The sequence below is a fragment of the Hipposideros armiger genome, unplaced genomic scaffold (genome assembly GCF_001890085.2).
Source record: "Hipposideros armiger isolate ML-2016 unplaced genomic scaffold, ASM189008v1 scaffold_133, whole genome shotgun sequence".
NCBI lineage: Eukaryota > Metazoa > Chordata > Mammalia > Chiroptera > Hipposideridae > Hipposideros > Hipposideros armiger.
The window spans coordinates 2580029-2600853 of NW_017731483.1; the positions used below are offsets into that span (position 1 = coordinate 2580029).

Below are 20825 nucleotides of genomic sequence, written 5' to 3' on the forward strand. Positions count from 1 at the left end.
AAAGCCACCCATACCCATAAAGCGTGGTCTGCAAGTACCTCCCTCCATCCACTGTCTTCACTTGGCCACACATCAAACTCCAGCGATCAGGACTCCTTTGGGTTTCTTGTCTGGGTCCCCTGCCAGGACTGGGCACACAGAGCCTCGTTTGGAGCAGGCATGGGGACTGCGTAAATAAATGACTGCAAAAACCTGTTCCACTGTGTCTTTCCAACATGCACTCCCCACTAAGTCACAGATATGCTGACACTTGTGCACCAGGACATTTAACAGAGCATTATTTATAGTAACAAAAGGACCAAAAACTGGTTAAATAACTGGTTTTGTGCAATTAAACACTGTGAAAGATTAAAAGCCCGAGGCCAATCTAAAATATATTGTCATATCTCATTACAACCCAAGTCACTCCTAACCATGAAATGCACCACGATTTTATATAGCATTAAGGGGAGGTGGGGGGCGGAAGCCAATTAAATAAGGCTCCCTTGATTGTACAAGAAGCCCAGTTTCAGAGATAAGCGGTGAGGAAACTATGGGAAATGTAATGTACAATGAATGCATGCTACTGTGTGTGCGCGTGCGCTTGAAAAGAGGAGCTATATAATCACACATGCTTTATAGACATACAGAATTCCTGGATACACCAACCTGATAACGAGTGCCCTCTTGAGGCTGGGTTGGGGCATTGGGACACAGGGTGGAAGGGAAACCCTCTTTTCATCGTCACATCCACTTGTAAGCTCTGAACTTTTAAACTATATATTCGTTTTTCAAAATAATACTTTGAAAACTACTAAATGCAAAATAAAATAATGCATCCTTCTGAGAGGATTAAGGGGCATAGTATTGGAGCCAGCTTTGGATCTGGAGACCGTGCGTACAATACCACAGCAACCTTGGGCAAGTTCCCGCCCCGAGACTGCTTCTCAGTTTCCCCAGGAGCCCTTAGGTGTCGGAAAGCGGGTCTTGGGACATCGTTCCAGTTCGGACCGGGGCGGCCGGGAGACCACCCAGCCGCGCTCCCCCCTGGCCGGACAGCCGTCTGCGGGCGCCCCGCGGTGCCAGCCCGGCCAATCAGCGGCCGCGGGGCGGGCGGGGTGGTGGCGCCGTGCGCTCAGAGCGGAGCGCAAAGCAGAAGCGCCAACTGCCATCCCGAAGCAGACCATGCCACGCTTACTCGTGCTCTTCCCGCTACTGCTTCTGTTGCTGCCACCGCTAGTCCCGGGCCTCGGGCTCTTCGGCGCGGGCGGCCGGCGCCCCGAGTGCGGTCCGTGCCGGCCGGAGCTCTGTCCAGCGCCGGTGCGCTGCCCGGAACCGGGAATTCCGGCACGCGACGAGTGCGGCTGCTGCGCGCGCTGCTTGGGCGCGGAGGGCGCGAGTTGCGGGGGGCAGGCTGGCGCGCGCTGTGGCCCGGGGCTGGTGTGCGCGAGCCGCTCCACAGGGGCGGCGCCCGAGGGCACCGGGCTCTGCGTGTGCGCGCAGCGCGGCGCAGTCTGTGGTTCCGACGGCCGCTCCTACCCCAGCATCTGCGCGCTGCGCCTGCGTGCCCGGCACGCGCCCCGCGCGCACCCGGGCCACCTGCACAAGGCGCGCGACGGCCCCTGCGAATTTGGTGAGTCTGGCTTTCCCACCCAAAGTGGAGAAGGTTGGGCGGGTGGAAAAAGAGGGACCCCGACTCTCTATGGTGTGGGGCGCAGGATCTTCCCTGCACCGCGATGGACAGCGCTGACTAGGCCTCAGTTTCCCTTTGGGTGCAGTTTTTCTTATCTGGCAGGGTGCTCAAGAAAACTGAGTGGGGCAGGAACCCACCTCCTGCATCCTCCCTTACCAAACTCATAGAGACACCAACCAACCGAGCTGGTCGGAATTTGGGGAGCCTCCGTCCCTATTGATACTTAAGTGTTTGCTGATGCAGTTATTTGCAGGCCTGACGTGTTTGCCTCCATGAGACTGGGAGTTTGGGGGAGGGGAGTCCCAGTGGGTTCAAGTCCCCGGGGGTCCAGTACCGGGCCTGGCTGGGGGATGGGTTGTTTGAATGAAGAGGGAAGGACCGTGAAGATGCCGAAGGAGGAAGAGCTCTATATAAGGCGGGACCCATTAGTCACTTGGCGACACCAGGGCTGGGGCCCTGCAGCGGGTTCTGAGGGAACCTACTTAGGACAGGTAAGACCCTTGGAGACCTAGTCTCTGATAAGAGTATGGTGCCATTAGGGGCAGACCAGGTTTTGTGGGGCTAAGGTTTATACAGTTTGGAGGGTCCCACTTTAAAGGAATGGAAAATGAATCATTGCTGGGGACCTAGAAACTTAAGTTTCATTAACATCACAGTAAAGTCATCTATGGGTGTCATTGCTGACCACCCTCTATATGTAATTTTAAAAAATTAAACCAAAAAGTCCAAAACATTAGTATAGCGATGCCCAGCAAAGCACCCTCGCAGCCCATTAGGTCTTGGAGAACCGCCCCTATCTGTGCTGCCTAGAGGGGCAGTAGAGAGTCTAGTAGAGAGTGAGCTGGTGGCTGGGGAGTCCCAAGGAGCCTGTCTTGTGGTTCTGGCCCGTGCCTGGAGGCCAAGTGTAGACCTAAATGCCTAAGTCAGTGTAGTGACAAGGAAGCCGTGGGGGTGGGGGTAGGCCTTAACAGGTATTGGGAAGTGTCTAGTATTATTTTCCCCCAAGTATTCCAGGTAGATGCATGTCCAGGAGACCCAATGGGTTGCTGGAGATGGGGCAAGAAGGCTCCTGTCCCGGAAACATGAAAACAATGTGCGGCCCGTTGAGGGGGCCGAGGCAGCTGGGAGCACAGGAAAGTCACCGTTGGCTGTTCCTGATTGGAGCTCACGTGGAGGAGAACACTGGCTGGTGCTTCCGGGTGCTGTTCCCGTCCCCTCTCTCAGTCGTGTCAGCCCCTGTGGAGCCACTATTGAGGTCCCTTCCACTTTGAACCTTTGTTTCTGCCATGTGACGTTTAAACAGTTCTGTCTCCTTCCTTCTTCTAGTTCCTGTCACTAGATTTTTACAATCTGCTTTCTTCAGCAGTTAATTCACCGGCAGTTCTCTTTGTCTCCAGACAGGTAACACTTTCACTCCACGTGCAGGAGGCATAAATGCTGACCAGGTCCCCAGAGTCTAACCAGTGTGGATGGTCTCAGATGATTTTTCCCTGGAGTGGTGTTCTGTTCCTAAGAGAGAGACGCCGTGAAGATACTCAGACCAAATCTGTTATTATGGAGAGGAGACAGAGACTGGGGGGGAGGGGACGGGCAGGGGACTCAGCCAGGGCGACCAGTAAAGCCTGACCAGCTCCGAGGTCCCTGACACCCTATTCCGTGCTCTTTCAGGACAGGATATGATAGTGTTAAGTCAGGCAGGTGGTGGTTGCCATGGTTACCAGAGTGAGGCCAGATGGCAGATGGAAACCCCATACCCCTAATTCATTGAAAATTACCAAATGACAAGTAAATGTGACAGCCCCTCCACTCTGATCTATGAGATCTGAGGCCCACCTCAGGCACAGGCCCCAGGCGTAAAGATGTTCACGGGACCAAGTGGAGGCCATTCAGATGCTACTTTTAATGATCTCATTAATGACAGGCTTCAAGCCTCCCCAGAATTTACCTCTTCTTCCCCACCAGCCATTGTGTCATTTGTCACAGACCTGGCACTATTTTCCTATCACTTTGTGTCCTGACATGTTTGTGTGGCCCCTGCCTTGTGTCCTGGTGAAGCATGAAGGTGTGGATGGGGGGGGGGGTTTTACCTAGCTAGCGAAGGCAAAGGTAGGAAGGACCTCACTCTGTGCTGCCCTAAAGCCATCCCCTATTCAGAGGACACAGCAGGAGCACTTTTTAACAATGCCCCTGGGGACCCTGGTTGACGGGAAGCAGACTGAGCCAGGGCAGCAGCTGTTCTGCTTCAAAACGGTGATAAAACCCCCCATCTCAGCTCCTCACCAACTCCTTCAATATTCGAGCTCCTGACTTGAACAGAATGAGGCTTCTGTAAATAAATATTAGGCTCTGCTCCGTGTGGGAGGTGTTCTTACACATGCCTCTGTGGGGTATTTGGAAACAGTTTTCAGGCTTAAATGCTTACCTTTCCCCATATGCTCTGAAATGCCCCCAAAAGCCTAATAGTGAGCATAACCCTCTGATCAACACACACTTAATGAAGACCCACTATGTTCCCACATACAAAATTATTTACTGTTGGTAATCACATTCGCATTCCATCTTCTTATTCGATTTTTACAACTACCCTGGCCAGGTCTCATTTCCATTTAATAGAAGGGAAAACTGAGGCAGCAGAAGAGAATTCCCTGGAGCCAGAGGGCTGGTTCCTGGCTGAAGTGGGGCTCCAGCCTGGGTTTTCCTTGTTCTTTTCGGGTGGGGCCCTCTGGCAGCCTGAGTAGGAAGGTGCTGCAAATTGACTATTGAGGGTTTCTCAGTTTGGACCCATCCTGTTTTCCCCCCAAGGCTTGTTGCTGGTTCCTCTGTTTAGCACAGGATGATGGCTCCTGAGAAGAACAGGGTTAGCTTCACTGAAGGGAAGCATATGAGAGGAGCCTAGAAGGATGGGTACAAAATTCCTGGGCTGAGAAGGAGGGATGGGGAGACAGCATGAACCAAAGCATGGAGGTAGGAGGTCCTGTGTCTAGTGTGAACAGTGGGTGTGCTGGGCTGCTACCTAGTGGATGGTTGGTGAAGGAGGTGAGGCTCCAAGTAGGTTAGGGCAAGGTCATTGCAAGCCTTGAGTGCTAGGCTGAGGGCTGAAGCTTCATTCTGTACTAAATTATTGGTTCCGTTTCTCAACTGTAAGGTGGCGTGGCGTTATGGTTGTTATTGTTACTGCTATCATTATTTTAAGAGGCTGTTGTTCCACATCTGCACCCTGACCATCTGCTAACATTGGGAGGGAGTGGGANCTGAAGAAGACTCCCCACCATGCTTAATTGTCCATAAGGCAATGTTGGTTTTCATTTCTTTCATTTAATAAAATAACAATAATAATAGCCAGCATTTATTGAAGGTTTGCCATGCATCGGACATTGGACTAATGTCTTTATAGTTATTATCTCACTTAATCCTGTCACAATGTAGGCAGCAGGGACTATTATTCCCACTTCATAGATGACAAACACTGACGCTTAGAGAGGCAAAGTAAATGCCCAAAGTCACTCAGCTAGAGAGCAGCAGAGCTGACATTTGTTATATTCTCTAAACTTGTTATATTCTCTAAACAGGAAACATATTCACACACTGAAATTACATTAAGACATTGAAAAAGATTCCACGTCTGGGGTCCTTGGGGAGGACAATGACTCCCTATTCTTCACTGGTCAGACAAATCTGAACAACATGCTCAGGCCTGAGCCCTGCCCTGTGAGAAGGGCCCTGACAGGCCGTCCTGTGTCCATTGAAATTACCGTGATGGAGGGGAGGCCCTGGGAGAGAGGCTTGGAGGCCATGGGGGGCACCGTGCTGACTTCACAAGAATGTCATGGGGGAGTGGAGTGGTGAGCTGGGTGAAAAAGGTGAAGGCATTAAGAAATACAAATTGGTAGTTTCAAAATAGTCATGGGGATGTAAAGTAAAGCACAGGGAATACAGTCAATAATACGGCAATAACTATGTATGGTGCCAGGTGGGTACTAAACGGGGGGATCACTTCTTAAATTATATAAATGTCTAACCACTATGCTGTANAGGACCTCACTCTGTGCTGCCCTAAAGCCATCCCCTATTCAGAGGACACAGCAGGAGCACTTTTTAACAATGCCCCTGGGGACCCTGGTTGACGGGAAGCAGACTGAGCCAGGGCAGCAGCTGTTCTGCTTCAAAACGGTGATAAAACCCCCCATCTCAGCTCCTCACCAACTCCTTCAATATTCGAGCTCCTGACTTGAACAGAATGAGGCTTCTGTAAATAAATATTAGGCTCTGCTCCGTGTGGGAGGTGTTCTTACACATGCCTCTGTGGGGTATTTGGAAACTGTTTTCAGGCTTAAATGCTTACCTTTCCCCATATGCTCTGAAATGCCCCCAAAAGCCTAATAGTGAGCATAACCCTCTGATCAACACACACTTAATGAAGACCCACTATGTTCCCACATACAAAATTATTTACTGTTGGTAATCACATTCGCATTCCATCTTCTTATTCGATTTTTACAACTACCCTGGCCAGGTCTCATTTCCATTTAATAGAAGGGAAAACTGAGGCAGCAGAAGAGAATTCCCTGGAGCCAGAGGGCTGGTTCCTGGCTGAAGTGGGGCTCCAGCCTGGGTTTTCCTTGTTCTTTTCGGGTGGGGCCCTCTGGCAGCCTGAGTAGGAAGGTGCTGCAAATTGACTATTGAGGGTTTCTCAGTTTGGACCCATCCTGTTTTCCCCCCAAGGCTTGTTGCTGGTTCCTCTGTTTAGCACAGGATGATGGCTCCTGAGAAGAACAGGGTTAGCTTCACTGAAGGGAAGCATATGAGAGGAGCCTAGAAGGATGGGTACAAAATTCCTGGGCTGAGAAGGAGGGATGGGGAGACAGCATGAACCAAAGCATGGAGGTAGGAGGTCCTGTGTCTAGTGTGAACAGTGGGTGTGCTGGGCTGCTACCTAGTGGATGGTTGGTGAAGGAGGTGAGGCTCCAAGTAGGTTAGGGCAAGGTCATTGCAAGCCTTGAGTGCTAGGCTGAGGGCTGAAGCTTCATTCTGTACTAAATTATTGGTTCCGTTTCTCAACTGTAAGGTGGCGTGGCGTTATGGTTGTTATTGTTACTGCTATCATTATTTTAAGAGGCTGTTGTTCCACATCTGCACCCTGACCATCTGCTAACATTGGGAGGGAGTGGGACCCTGCAGGCTGATGTCATGTTTTGAATTAGATAGGAAGAGGGTCCTGTGCCAGTGCCCACCAGGACACTGAGCCCCCGAAGCGTCAGTGAGCTCGTGCCATCCTGATCTTAGAAAATTCACCTCAGTTGGAATTCCAGCTCCACTTAGAAATCTGTCTTTGTGAGGCGTGTGTTACCAGGTAACCAGGAGAGGCAGCAAATGCCACTTTGTGAGAGGGACAAAGAAGGGGGGCCTTGTGCTCAAAAGCCTTTCATGCCGAGGGAGGGGTTTGAGGTGCAGGCTGCGGGGAGCAGGATTACGCTGGTTCTCATGCCACATTGTAACCTGACTATTAGCATAAATTATCAGGGCTGTTTAGTGCGTTGATCATGAAACTCTTTGGTTGTGCGCTTTGTCCTACAGGCAGATGGGGTCCTGAGGGATGACTTTTGATATTCTTTCTTCCCCTAGCACCATTAACTTTAAAGAAATCTCAGCAGCATTTGGAGAGATCTTTCATTCCAGCCATCAAGGACATACTTAGCTTACGGGGCAGGAGGACAGATCACCACACGCTATAATAATATCGATCCCTTTCATTTGTACAGATCCACACGATTATAATGCAGTCCCATCCTTTCTCTCTCTTCACCCTGGAGGGTGTGAGCCAAAGTCATCAGCTTCATATGCAGATAAGGAGGAAATGGTTAGCAATTTGTCCAAGCTCCTGTGGTTGGTGACCGGACCCCTGGACATTTGGGTTTCCCTTGGTACCATTGTTGGGGCACACCTGGGTGACTATTCTGTGTTCCCTGATGGGTGGGTTTGTGCTGTCCCAGCATTTCCAGGCTGTTGCTGGCATGAGTGGAAGGAAACAAGCATTGAGCAAGGAAGGGCTAGAGAGACAGAGCTGGCACATTCATAGATTGGGCTGACCAGGCATAGTCCTCCCTCCTGAAAGCCACATGACTCTCCTCAAAGGCAGGTAGAAAGGCAAACCCTGGCTCTTCCAGGGGTGTGGCCGCTCTGGCAACAGTAAGGCGAGAGGCTGTGCCCCAGACTCACCTGAGGAAGGGCTATGAGCCGTGGCCTCTGGAGCCTCCGAGTCGGGCCCACCAAGAGGCCCACTCACCAGAGGCCAATAGAGGGTGTAAAGCAGGCACGGCATCTTGGAGGAGACTATCCTTGGGTAGCGCAACCTGCCAAGTCCTCAGATCCCTGCATGGAAGCCATTTATAATTCACAAGGGGTCTTGTAACTGTGCCTCACAGCAGCCTATAGGGAGGGTAGGGGAGGGAGAATGGACTCCTGTGCCAATTTTAAAGAAGAGGAAACTGAGGCCAAGTCACAGCATTGGGGTGTGGCAGAGACAGGATTTGAACCTGGGTTCCTCCTGCCATGGTAGTCATGACATTGAGCACCCCAGTGCCACACCTGAATGAGCCCTTGGAGACAGTAGGACTGGAAATGCCCTGCTAGTGCTAAGGACACATCACCCATTTAATGGTATCTTTACAAGAGCTGTTCCCTCAGGGTGATGCCTGGAGGGTTTCATTCCTGGACAGAAAAGAGTCGACATAGTAGTTTATCCTTAGGCCTGCTAGTAAGGTTAGCCCTGGCTGGTGTCTGGGAACTTGGATTTCAGGAGGGGCCATGCCCAGAACTGATAAGGGTGGCTCAGTGTACCTAAACTGTACAAAGGATAGCTGCACACCTGCTTTCCTTCTGGGAGCCTGGAATTTTGTACACAGTAGGCAGAGAATGCCTAGGCGACCGGCCCCCAATAAAAACTATCAGGCACTGAGTCTCTAGTGAGTTTCTCTGGTCGATGGCATTTTGCACATGTTGTCACAATTTGTTGCTGGGGAATTAAGCGAGTCTATGTGACTCCGCTGGGAAAGGCTCTTAGAAGTGTGCACCTGGTTTCTGCTGTCTTTGCCCCCTAAGCCTGTTCCTTTTCTGATTTGCTTTGTCTCCTTTCACTGTAATGAATCATAGCTGTGAGTGAAACTTTGCTGAGTCCTGTGGTCCTTCTAGCAAATCATTGAACCTAGGGGTTGTTTTGGGGATCCCCAGCACAATCCCTAAAGAAATCTTTCTTGTACTGGAATGGAGTCCATACAGAATAACAAATGTTTCATTTGAAAAAGCAATGTGGAGTCAAGGGACTCGGGGTGCCTGAGTTTGAGCCCCTGTTCCTTCAGGCACTTCACCTTTCTGAGCCTTGGTTTCCTCATTTGTGAAACGGGGATAAGTGCAGGGCTGGGGTGAGGGTGAAAGAGTAGTATGCATGGGATGTCATGTAAGGAGAGGGTCAAATGTGGTGGAACAGCGCTCGGAGCCAGACCTCTGGGCTCAGAGCCCACCGTGTAAGACTGGGCGACCCTGGCTAGCTTCCCTAGCTGGCAGCTGGCGAGATTGCTGGACGATCAAATGGGTTAATAATCAGTCCCCTTAAGCAGAATAAGAGAGCCTAGCACACCACAAGCTCTCATTGTTAGCTCGTGGGATTATTATCATCGTTACTATTATGACGATGACTAGTTAAAGAGTGATTATGGATTAAAATATTTTCAATTTAAAATCAGACATGTTAAAATTAAAAACAGATTCCTATGACAAAGAGACACATGAGAAAAAATTTCAAGATAACTGAACTGCTCTATATCTTGGTTATGGCAGTGGTTACACGGCTGTGTGCATTTGTAAAAACCTAGAACTGCACACCAGAAAGAGTGATGTACTGTATGTAAATTTAAAAATAAAAAATTTGAATGTCACTGTATCATTAAAAGCAGGGGGCTCTTTTGTAAAAGAAATGATATTTTCTGCCATGAAATCCGTGGCAAAGACAGTCTCCCTTAATTGTAGTTATTGAAGGAGAAGGAGAGGGAAATGCAAAGAGAGAAAGATGAAATGTGATTTACGGGTTTATTCATTTAGGCCTGAAAGGGATTGATGAAATCTCATTTAAAATTTATGACTTTACATGAAGGAAAGTAAAACACGTTGATTGAGTGTCCCTTTGGAACCCGTGGAGGGCTTTGGAATAAGACACGGTTCTGATGGTTCCCACGGTGAGCCATTTCAGGACTGGTTTGGGCTCCAGGGGAGACAGTGCTGGCAGGAGGATGTGAATAAATCAGACTCTCTTTGTCCTCTGTCGCAGATGGGGCTCCTGCCAGAAAGCAGGGCTGTTGTGGTTCATTGTGACAGCCAGGCAGGTGGCTGGGGAGCGGCAGGCGGTGTTAGAAGCCTAGGACCTTGGTTCATTGGAGGGACTTTGGCTATACTCAGGGATGTGGGTAGGGGTGTAGTGCTTCAGAGGCAGTCAGATAGGCACACGTGAAGAAGCGGGCTGATCAGGCTGAGGGAGAAGAAAGCAGCCTGGGAGGAAAGGAGGACAGCGTCTGTATTCAACTCACTGGAGGCGTTTGGCCCAGGGGGCTGTAGGTGTTTGGCCCAGGGGGCTGTAGGTCTCCGGAGGGCAATCCTGGGACAAACAGGTAGGAGTCACAGGGAGGCAGGTTTTAGCTCCCGCTGAGGACAAGCTTTCTTATCAGTAGAGCCCTCCAAGGATGGAAGGGCCTGGCTCCATAGGTAGTGAGCTCTCTGTCACTGGAGGCATGCAAGTCACGGGTAGATGCGCACATCACAGATGTTCAGGCACAGGATCTTGGGGGTCTCAAACCCTTCCAGTTTGAGAGTCTGTGGCTCTAAAACAATTTCCCAGAGATGTTTTTGGTACCAGCTTGACAGGGTCTGCTTCCCAGTCTGTCTGAAGGGGCCAAACCAGTTTTGTTTCTGTGCCGTTTTGCTCCTGCTCCTCTCCCCTTTTCCTCCAGCCTCTGTCTCCCTCTCTTTGTTCTCCCTTGCCCCTCCTATGCTGGCCTGCAGGGCTGTCCTTGAGTCACCAGGTGAAGGCCCAGGAGTCCATAGACAGCAGTCGGAGAATGAATGAATGGAGAATGAATGTGTTTGCTCTTTTGTCATGTGTTTCTTCATCCAGTCATCTGCTCACCAGACATGTACCTGACCCCCACTTGTCTGTCGTGTTAATTTAAACCATTGCTTTCACACTTATCACATGGTACCATCAGCTCAGCAGCCCTGTGATGCAGGGGGGATTATCCACAATTTACAGACAAGCAAAAACAAGCAGAAAGCATTTTCCTCACCAGGCCTCTACATTTCACCTTGCCCAAGACACTGTGGGGACAGATGTCAGGGTGGGCCAAGCTTGCCTTCTTGTGCAGGTGATACCAGATGGAAGCACCTGGACTGCAAGGCAGGCTGTGATTCAACAGGTCAAAGACGTGCAGACCCCCAGGTCCTGGACCAGGACGCATACCCTCTGTGGGATGGGGAGCCATCCACCTGTGGAGCTGGGGGGTGCATTCCAATGTGGAGGCAGGTACACTCAGGGTCAGATGGAGGGCCTAAAGGCCAAGGCCACTGGACTTGATTCTTTTAGTGTCACTGTGAGCCGAGCAGATGCCAGGCACAGGGAGGAGGGGAGGGTGTGGAGTATCATCTAAGAATTTCTCACTCAGAGAGCCCACATGCTCTCTCTCCTTTCTGTAATGTTCTGGCAGCCTAGATCCACAATGCCTGATTCCAGCCTCTACATGGCTTCCAGGTCTGCAGCTTTGTCCTGGGGACAGGGAGGTTGTGGGGGGAGGGGGTTGCAGAGCATATGTAGTCTGTGAGTCTGTGATATGCAAATGGAAGTCTTGAATAGACCCATTGGGGTCTCAGCTCCAGGGTGGCAGCAGCTGTCCTACATGGCATTGTTCTTTGAAACGCCCTTCACCCTTCAAGTGGAAGGAGAAAAGCCCATCTGTTAGAAGATTCTGCCGTTGGTGAAGTGACACCAGCCCCTCCCAACACCCTGTCGTCTAGTTGAGCTGAAAGCAGATGGCAGCTGGGGCCCTGGGAGGAAGTGTGACAAGACAGGGGCTCTGCCACTGACGTGCTGGGGACTCTGGGAAGTCGCCTGTCCTCTCTGGATCCCTGCTGTCCTGTTGGTAGAACAAAGGCATTGGAGCAGGAGACATGCAGGCATCCGTCCAGGTCTAAGGCAAGCTCTCTTCCACGATTCCTTGCCTAAGAGCTTGTTTTTTCTGTGTGGAGAGCTTCCATCTGCCACGGCAGCCCCCTCATGTTAGACTGTCCCACCAGCTCTCTGCAAGCAGGGGGTTCTAGAAGTGGGGTGCTTGGGACCTGGCAGGGTAAAGGTTGTGTCCCCTTGTCGTCTTCTTCCAGCTCCTGTGGTCATCATTCCACCCCGGAGTGTTCACAACGTCACCGGGGCACAGGTGTACCTGTCCTGTGAGGTGAGGGCTGTGCCTCCCCCAGTCATCACGTGGAAGAAGGTATTTATATCCAAGAACTCGTGTGTGTGCGTGTGTGTGTGTGTGTGTGTGTGTGTGTGTGTGTGTGTAAGAGAGAGACAGAGAGAGAGAAAGGTGTTTTTTTTTCTTTTAAGCATGTTTATGTATGTCTTTCTATGTGGACGCAGGGGATTTTAAAGGGATATCTTATATACCACCCCTCCTCCTCCGTTTATGCTTCGAAACTTTTACCCTAAAGGGGAGTTGTCATTCTTGCTGTGCCATTTGCTCCCCTGGCCACTTGGCTGTCCTGAAAGTTCTGTTTATCTAGCCTAGAGCAGCTGGAGTGAAGTTAGAGCCTCCTTCCCTGGATCTGGGTTTTAGAAAGACTTGGCTGGTGGCAGATGACCCAATCCTATTCCAAAACTACATCTTCTTGCAGATCAATGTTTGAGACTAGCAAGGATCACAGCATATACTGACCCTTTGTCTCAACAGCCCTGAGAAGGGCCATGAAATTCTGAACTGCTTGTGCGCGATGGTGGTGGTGTAGCACCTTTGCTGTCCATCAGGGTGTGCTGTCTGTACATACATTTGGGTTTTAAACGTGACTGACATTTTAATAGGAATAAGAGGTACTAGGATTTCAGCTTTGGAGTCAGTGGGAAGATGAAGACAGCAAGGATGTCTGTGGGGTGGTCTGTATCCAGAAATGCTTTTGCTAACCCACACCTGGTTTTCCTGTTCTCTTAAGGTCACACAGTCTCCTGAGGGAACCCAGGTGCTGGAGGACCTGCCTGGGGACCATGTGAATATAGCTGTTCAGGTGCGAGGGGGCCCTTCTGACCACGAGGCCATGGCCTGGATTTTGGTGAGTTTCTCATTTGTTTGGGATTACAGGCTGTTACTGACTGGCCTTTTTAAAGCTCCCTTTATATTTCTCTAACAGGTTACATATTTCAAAGCTATTCTTAACCATTTCTCACTGGACCTTACAAGAACTGTGAGGAAAGCGGGGCAGGTAGTATAATTCCTATGAGCATAAGTGATCTTCAGCGACAGGCAGAATTGTGGCTCTGGCAAGACACCCATATTCTAATCCCTGCAGCCTTTGAATATGTTAACATTACTGGCAAGAGGGGATTAAAGTTTCAGATGGAATTGAAGTTGCTAATCAGCTGACTTTAATAAGAAAGTTACCCTGGATTATCTGGGTGGGCCCAGTGTTATTGTAAGAGTCCTTTAAATGTGGAAGAGGAAGGCAGGAGAGAGGCGGCCAGAGAGATGGTTGTGTGAGAAACACATGACCCTCTGTTGCTGGCTTTGAAGATGGAGGAAGGGACCATGAGCCAAGGAATGCAGGCAGCCTCTAGACTGGAAAAGGCAAGAAACGGATTTTCCTCTGGGGCTACTGGAAACAAGGCAGCCCTGCTGACACCTTGATTTTAGCCCACTAAGACCCATTCAGACTTCTGACCTCAGGAAATGTAGATAATAAATCTGTAGTGTTTTAAGCCATTAAGTGTGTGGTAATTTGTTACAGTAGCCACAGGAAACTAATATGCTTGCCCAAGACCACATACATGGCTGATGAGGGAAGATGGCACATCCGTGTCCTTTCATGGCTGTTCTGTGCCGCTTGCAGCAGTTTTGCTAAGATGAGGGAATGCCATGTATATGAAGGATGATGCGATGGGGGTCCATGTTGAGCGAGTCAGTCTTCCTCTCTGGGGCTCAGCGTTCACGATTTTAAAAGGAGGGCTTTGGACTGGACAGCGTCCAAGGGCCCCATGACCCTAACATTTCCCTACTTTATTACAAGAAAATGTGGAGGAAAAGGTTACCTCTGGTATTAATTTGCGATGGCTGCCTCCATCGGGAGCACTTGTGGGCCATTCCTTGGGCAGTAGCTTCTTGTTCTTTCAATGTGTCGTATTTTCCTTCTAATCTATACCCACCACGTTCAATACGAGGACGAGGTAGTTCACAGTAAAGGCAGGAATGCAGAGGAAACATTAAAATGAGAACCACGATAGAGAGGGTGCTGAGAAGGAAATTTAATTCTTCCTTGGCAGCCAAGGCAACAAGAGAAATGGAGTGAGCTCTAGGTTCTTTTGAAAAGGAATAAGTGTTCAGACGTATCATTAAGACTTACTAAGGAAGTGGTTTTGCTGTGCCATGTAGAACTGTATAAACTTGCCTGTTTTATTTCTAGATCAATCCTCTGAAAAAGGAGGATGAGGGAGTGTACCAGTGCCATTCCGCCAACACGGTTGGGGAGGCCCAGTCCCACGGCACGGTGACAGTTATCGATCTGAATGCATACAGATACCCCTACTTCCCGGCTCCCGATGACCGCATGTGATGGAGTAAGTTCACATGCTAACTCGTTTTCAGTATTCAGATACCTGTGTCATAAGAAATTGAGATGGCTTATAAGATGTGTAATAAAAAAGGAGAAAATACATAAATTACGGAAACCAGAGGAACGCAAAACAAGAGTAGAAACATATTAACATTAGCAGATAGAATCTCTAGTATGTTCTATACACATATCACTCTGGGCTTCCCACCTAGTGTGCAAGTCAAGAGCTGTGAACATTACGGATGTCCATAAGGTGAAAAGAACCAGCTGTTTCTGTTTCTGAGGCTGAACAGACTATTTCCTCCGGGTCCCCCTAGAGAGGGCACTGACAGAGCAGGCATTGTCATTGTCACAGCACCCATGTGAAAACATGCCACAGAGGAGATAACGTGAGCATCATTTGTCTGTGTCTGGGTTCCTCCTTGTCGGCAGCTCTGCCGTGTCTGGGCCATGCCTGCCTGTCCTGAACACTGTGCTTGCTTAGCAGCACATCCGCAGAGCATCTGTGTCTCCTCCTCAGTCCTCATAGTCACCCAGGTGAGAGCTGGGGTTGCAGCCGTCCCCCACCAACAGGTGGACTGTGAACTTAGGAAACGAATCCCTTCATTAGCCATCTTTTGCTGCTTAAACAATCCCCAAACCTCGCTGGTTCATGGCTACCAACATTTATCTCTTGCTCACATGCTATGTCATGGCTGCAGGTTGGCTGTGATTCCGCTCCATGTGTCTTCACGTATGGAGACCCAGCTGGAGGAGCGGCCCCCTGTGGAATATGTCCACTCTTAGGGCAGAGGAGACCAGTGAGAGGCCAAGCCAAGCACACAATCTTATTTCAAGTTTCTGCTCAGATGCGGTGTGTGTGTCTCATCTGCCTAAGGCCATTAGCCAAAGCGAGTCCCATGGCCACACCCAGCATTAGTGGGGTGGGTGGAAGTCTGCTCTTCTCACAGGAGGCCAAGGGCAGAGGGTGTGATCCTCTTACAAGACCAGAGGAAGGAACCTTCGCAAACAGGCACCATCAGCAAGGCCTACTGACCCGTTTCTTATAGAGCAGGAAAAATGAGAAGCAAGGTGGATAGTTTACGAAAAGCAGAAAGATTTTGCTGTGGTTCTGTAATCCATATTATTCCATATTTAGCCACCGCTGTTGTGCACGTTCTGTGTACAAGGCCTTACATCAGTCTGTAGGGGATGCACAGAAAACCAAAAAGCGAACATCACTAAACTACAAAGAATGCAGTATTGAGGAAATATAGAGTGTGTGTGTGTTTGAGGCGAGAGAAGCAGCTTAGAATTGGGGAGATAAGGGAAGAAAGACTTCATGGAGGTTTCTTATAAGGTTGAAGGATGGATGGATGCAAGTAGTTAGAGTTCCTAGAAACAGGGAGGAAAATATAAGGTATAAAACCATCAAATAGAAATTCAGCTAGGGGATGACTCTTAAAGTTGCTCTCCTGATACTTGACTTTTTGTTTTTTATGTATATATGTATTGTTATAAATATATAACAAAAAGTCAAAATTAGGACTTTTTTTGTGTGTGTATATATGTATGTATACTTGTATACTTTTATATATATGTACATATATATGTATGTATGTATGTATGTTTCATGTTTTAAACATATATACAATTTTTAAGCATAAATATGTATATATTTTTTAGAAAAACAGAAATGACACCAGTCTATGAAACCAGTCTATTATAGATGAGTTTTCAAAAGGGAGCCACAGAGAACCATAGAATTAAGACCATCACCATGGCCCAGTTCTTGAGATCCCTCTACAACATGCACTACCGGCCAGCCCTTGCTTGCTTACCTCCAGAAATACAGAGCTCACTACCACAAGACAACCATCTTTGGATTTTCCAGCAGTTGGAGGTTCTTCCCCAAATTAATCTGGAATCTGCCTCCCTGAAAAGTCTGCCCATTGGTCATGCATGTACTTCTTGGGCCCCCACGGGGTCCCTCTGCTCCCCACCACACTCTCTATTCCTTGCTGGGAGAGATTTATAGTTGAGGACCATCGCCCCCTCCCTCCATGAAACACACAGTTGACTGTGACAGAGCAGGCTGATTTTTTCTAATGCTTTCCCCTCTCTTCTTCTAGGGTGTTAGAAACACTGATCACAGGATGATGGAAAAGTGAAGTCATGGATTGTTTCGCTTTGTGAAGGGTTGGGAAAACTGTGTTTGTAGATGACCCCTTTTGTATGTTCTTAAAAACTAGACACAAACTAGCTTCATATGCAGATGTAGTTTTTAGCAGGGAAAACACAGGGGAAACAGACGGCATGTAGCTTTTTTATACCTTTGAAATGAATTGCTCTGTGAGAATTTTTTTTAACTACTCCTGCCCAGGGAAGATTGCTTCGTGGTGTATTTGTACTTCTAAAGGGCTGAATGAGGCTGTGTCAGCTGTGACTCTTTACCTCATTTGTCTGTGGCTGATCAGTGCAGCTCTGTGACTTTGTGTTGTACGAAGAAGGAGGATGTTCCCTCTGTCTTCTGTCTGACCTCTAACTTGCTGTGTGACCTGGACAGGTCTCTCCTCTCTCTGGGCCTGGGTCTCTTCACCTGTAAATGGGCACTTGGACCGGATGTTACCGATGTGCTTTCGAGCCCTGCCATCATAGAGTAAGATGGCCCTATGGAAAAAATACAGGAAACGTAGTCTTAACATGCTTTTTAAAATGGTATTCCCTCAAAAATAAATGTCATTGCTTCATAATAGGGTATGGACAGCTGGCTATAGCTCGTCTGTTTCTGCCGTTTTCCCATTTTAAAGAGATTTAGTCCTAGATGGGACACTTTACCAGACTCAGGGCCCCCTTGGCTGGGCATTTGGGAACCAAGATGTCCACTTGTTAACAAGCCCAGCATTCTCTAGCCAGATGGGCAGTGGAGACCTGATTTCTGGACATCACATTGTCAAAACAGGGTCAGAAGCTCTCTCTGGGCTGTGAAATGAGAGTGTAGTAGAATATATTTTACTTAGAGATGGTTTGACCTTATCCAGGAATAATTCTTTCTTTCTTTTTTCTTTTTTTAATGAAGAAAGAAAGAAGGGGAATATTTAATATCTGGGCTAAAAAAAAATCCCCTAGATGATTAACCTTTTTTTAAAGTCAATTGGGATCTCACATGTGGATAGCCCTTAAAGTTTGTGAAGTTCTTTGTCCTCTGTGGTCACTTCCCAACTCCAGGACAGCAGGCAGGGTAAGGATTACTGTCCCTTTACAGATGAAGAAACCAGGCTCCAAGAGTAAAGCACTTGCCCAGCGTCTAAAGGCCTCTGGAAGGACCAGAACTCAGGGCACTTGGCCTTTCTTGGCACCCTGTCCACACCGTGTGCCGCTTCTCAGGATCATCTCATAACTAGGAAACGGGAGAGGCTGCTAGACCACAGGTTCCGGGACTCCTGTCCAATTCCATCTCAATTTTTAAAGCTCATCCTCATGGCGCCCACAGTGGGCATGCCATTTTGGGGTCTTTTTTGGAATTGCATTTTCTGTCTTAAAGGCTGGCCGGCCCAGATCTTAAGTACTAGGTTGGCATCACCCTGATGTACCACACAGCAGGAGACTGGCCTGGGACCCCAGAAACATGAGGTCCATTTGGGAATTCATCCCTGGCTTGCTGTGTGACCCTGAGCAAGTCCCCTTCAGTTTCTGAACCTTGTTTTCCACATTTGAATAAGAAGGGTATGAAACTAGATGGGTGCTTTTCAAACTTTAAAACATTGGAACCCCTTCTTCGGATAAAGTTAGGATTGAAACTGATCAAGCGGGGGGCTGTTGGAAGTTGGGGCTGCCAGGGGACCTGCTCACATCCCCTCTGTGCTCAGTACTCCTACCCGTCTTCCACTCACTCCCACGGTGATTTCTGTATCCAGGGTCTGCAGTTAATTCCTCTGTGATTTGAATGGCTGATACGACACTTAGTGAAACGGTGTCAGGAGGAATAGGGATGCTGAGGCCTTGGAGAAGGTCCTAGAACATCATGCATCTGCCAATAAGCACATTTAGCAAAATCAGTTGAATCCCCTCAAATTTGCCCGATGAAAATTGGACAGCTGGATCTAAACCCAGAGAGCAAGGTAGACAGAGCCCTGTGATGACAGAGCTGAGCATCAAGACTGCATGAGGCTGGGGGTAGCATCATAACCGTGTGCAAAAAGTAATAATAATAAACGTTACACTGTCTGAAATTTTCACCAAAACCAAAAACATGACTGTTCCAACCTAATGCCTTTTCACCGGTGAGCGCCCTAAGACGTCTGCAGAGGCTTAGAGAACATGGGCTGTGGCTGTTATCATTTGGCAACACGCTCCCCTTAGCTTGTGTTTTCTGCCCTATTTTCACAGATGTGATGACGTCACCTGACCCCTGCACCCTGAAAATAAATGTTTTGTAAGGACAGTCTTCATGGTCTCTTTGTCCTTGGAATGCTGCTGTAGGTGGTCCAGGTCCCACTGATACTTCCCCACCATCCCGTATGCATCTAGCCTTTTATTTGCTTGCTCATATCAGCTCCTTCAATCTGAATCCTCCTCACCTCTCACACCTGGGCTGTGCTCACAGCCCCACCTGGTCACCTTGTTTGCAATTTTTAATGAGCCCTAATTGTCTACTCCTGGCCTGATGCTTCTAGCTCCCCCTGAACTTGGGTCTCCTACAGTATAAGCATTCTGGTATTTAATTCACTCACCTAGATATGCCCTCTGTCATCTCCCACATGCACATGGAGTAGCATTCTCCAGAAGCCAAAAGGGTACAGACGCTGGCAGTGTGAATGTGGATAGGACCTTGGTCCCGCACTCAGATGAGAATCTGCGGGGAGGAGTGGGATGAGACTGCAGTCCTGCCAGGCAGCACAAGGTATCTGCTTTGTGACGGGAGCAAGGGAAGATCAGGGAAGACTTCCTGGAAGAGGAGAAGAGGAGGCATCTGAGCTGGGGAGTGGAGTGGGGATGGGGGATTCCTGGCTAGGGAAACAGCATGTGAAAGGAGCAGGGGTGGAGAAGTGCAGCGTAGTTTGTGAAGGGGAGTGGTGACACATGGTTGCTGCTGGGAGCAGTAGTGGCAAGTAGAGGGGGTGGGGATCTTAGGCCAGACCCCTAAATGCCACCCAAGGAGGTTGGACTTGATGCTGTAAGCAGTAGGCAACCTGACTCTCAGTCTTCTGTTGTCAACTGAGTTACAACTAACTGTGCTCAAGGAAGATCATTCAAAAGCCGGTGTTCAATCCCAAATGTACCCACTTCCCACCTTAACTAAAAAAGCCTGAGTTTTAGTCAAAAATGGATTTTTTTTTCAGGTTTTATGGTGAATTTAATCCTATGTCATTAAAAAGATATTGCCCTCCCCTCCCCTCCCCCAGGGATGCGTGATGCGGGAAAAATTAATAAGAATGAGCAAATCAATCGACAGTGAAGAGTCCCTCTAATGAATTTCCTCGCTTCTAGCCTTCACCGGGGCCTCTTGAACATTAAATCAGAGAATGGTTAGTATGTGATAGTTTCATTAATTAAGGGAAACTGAAGTGCCCTGGTGTCTGCAACTGAATACTGAACCCAGCACGGAAGCCTGTCACCCAGGGCAGGACTGGATACCTGTGCTTGCCCTCGCTAGGCTCAGGGGCCGACATCTCCTTCCTGGAGTGTGAAGTCCAATCGGTCAGCGCTGCCTCTGAGTTCAGCTTCAACTGCATCCAGGGGCTGAGAAGTGTGCGGTACCAGCAGGCAGAGTTACCTGTGTCTCCTCTCACCATCACTGTCTTCCTCATGCCTGAATCTTCCCCGTGGTATTAGGGAGTGGCTGGCTGTCAAGGGAAGAGTACAAATTGTTATTGCTGAGAAGTGGGGATGGGGGATAGAAGCCTCTCTCATCTCCATAAATTCACCCACCACACACATCTGCAGAGCACCTACTGTGTGCCAGGCTTCTTTCAGTCTGCACTCGAGAAAACATATTGAATAAATGAATAAACTCACCACTTTGCCCTCAAACCTGCTCCTCCAGCCAGGTTCCCTTCCGCATTGCTGGCACCACCACCCACTTGGTTACCCCAGCCAGGAACATGGGGTCACCTCCTGGCTCCCATCCTCACACCTTCCGCCCATCCTTACACCTGGTCAGGTCAGCATCCCTGGCATGGGTAGCAGAGTCCTGAGTGGCCTCTGGCCCCAGATTGACCCCTCAACCTATCCTGCACACTGAAGCAGAGCCAGCTTTAGAAACCAAAAAAATGACCCTTTCCCTTTCCTTTGAAAACCCTCATGGCTTCCCATCGCTAGATAG

At 49.0% G+C, this 20825-nt stretch overlaps 1 protein-coding gene and 1 long non-coding RNA gene across 2 annotated transcripts; one reads left to right on the top strand and one right to left on the bottom strand.

The window, feature by feature from the left end:
- Nucleotides 1-1158: 1158 nt before the first annotated feature.
- On the top strand, nucleotides 1159-18944 carry IGFBPL1 (insulin like growth factor binding protein like 1). Its single transcript, XM_019649471.1, has 5 exons — nucleotides 1159-1612; nucleotides 12089-12198; nucleotides 12911-13027; nucleotides 14372-14525; nucleotides 16633-18944. Exons 1-4 carry the CDS (start codon nucleotides 1165-1167, stop codon nucleotides 14519-14521), a joined length of 825 nt encoding a protein of 274 aa, XP_019505016.1. The 5' UTR covers nucleotides 1159-1164; the 3' UTR covers nucleotides 14522-14525; nucleotides 16633-18944.
- Nucleotides 18449-20344, bottom strand: LOC109386384 (uncharacterized). The gene is made up of 3 exons (XR_002124783.1): nucleotides 20138-20344; nucleotides 19234-19448; nucleotides 18449-18530 (listed from the first exon to the last, which is right to left on the bottom strand). It is a non-coding gene; the product is annotated as an uncharacterized LOC109386384 (long non-coding RNA).
- Nucleotides 20345-20825: the final 481 nt, after the last annotated feature.

Bases quoted from the DNA above. Each gene is read 5' to 3' on its own strand.
- IGFBPL1 (XM_019649471.1), top strand. From the start codon at position 1,165: ATGCCACGCTTACTCGTGCTCTTCCCGCTACTGCTTCTGTTGCTGCCA. The intron at 1,613-12,088 runs GTGAGTCTGGCT...GTCTTCTTCCAG, and splicing joins CGACGGCCCCTGCGAATTTG to CTCCTGTGGTCATCATTCCA. The intron at 13,028-14,371 runs GTGAGTTTCTCA...TTTTATTTCTAG, and splicing joins AGGCCATGGCCTGGATTTTG to ATCAATCCTCTGAAAAAGGA.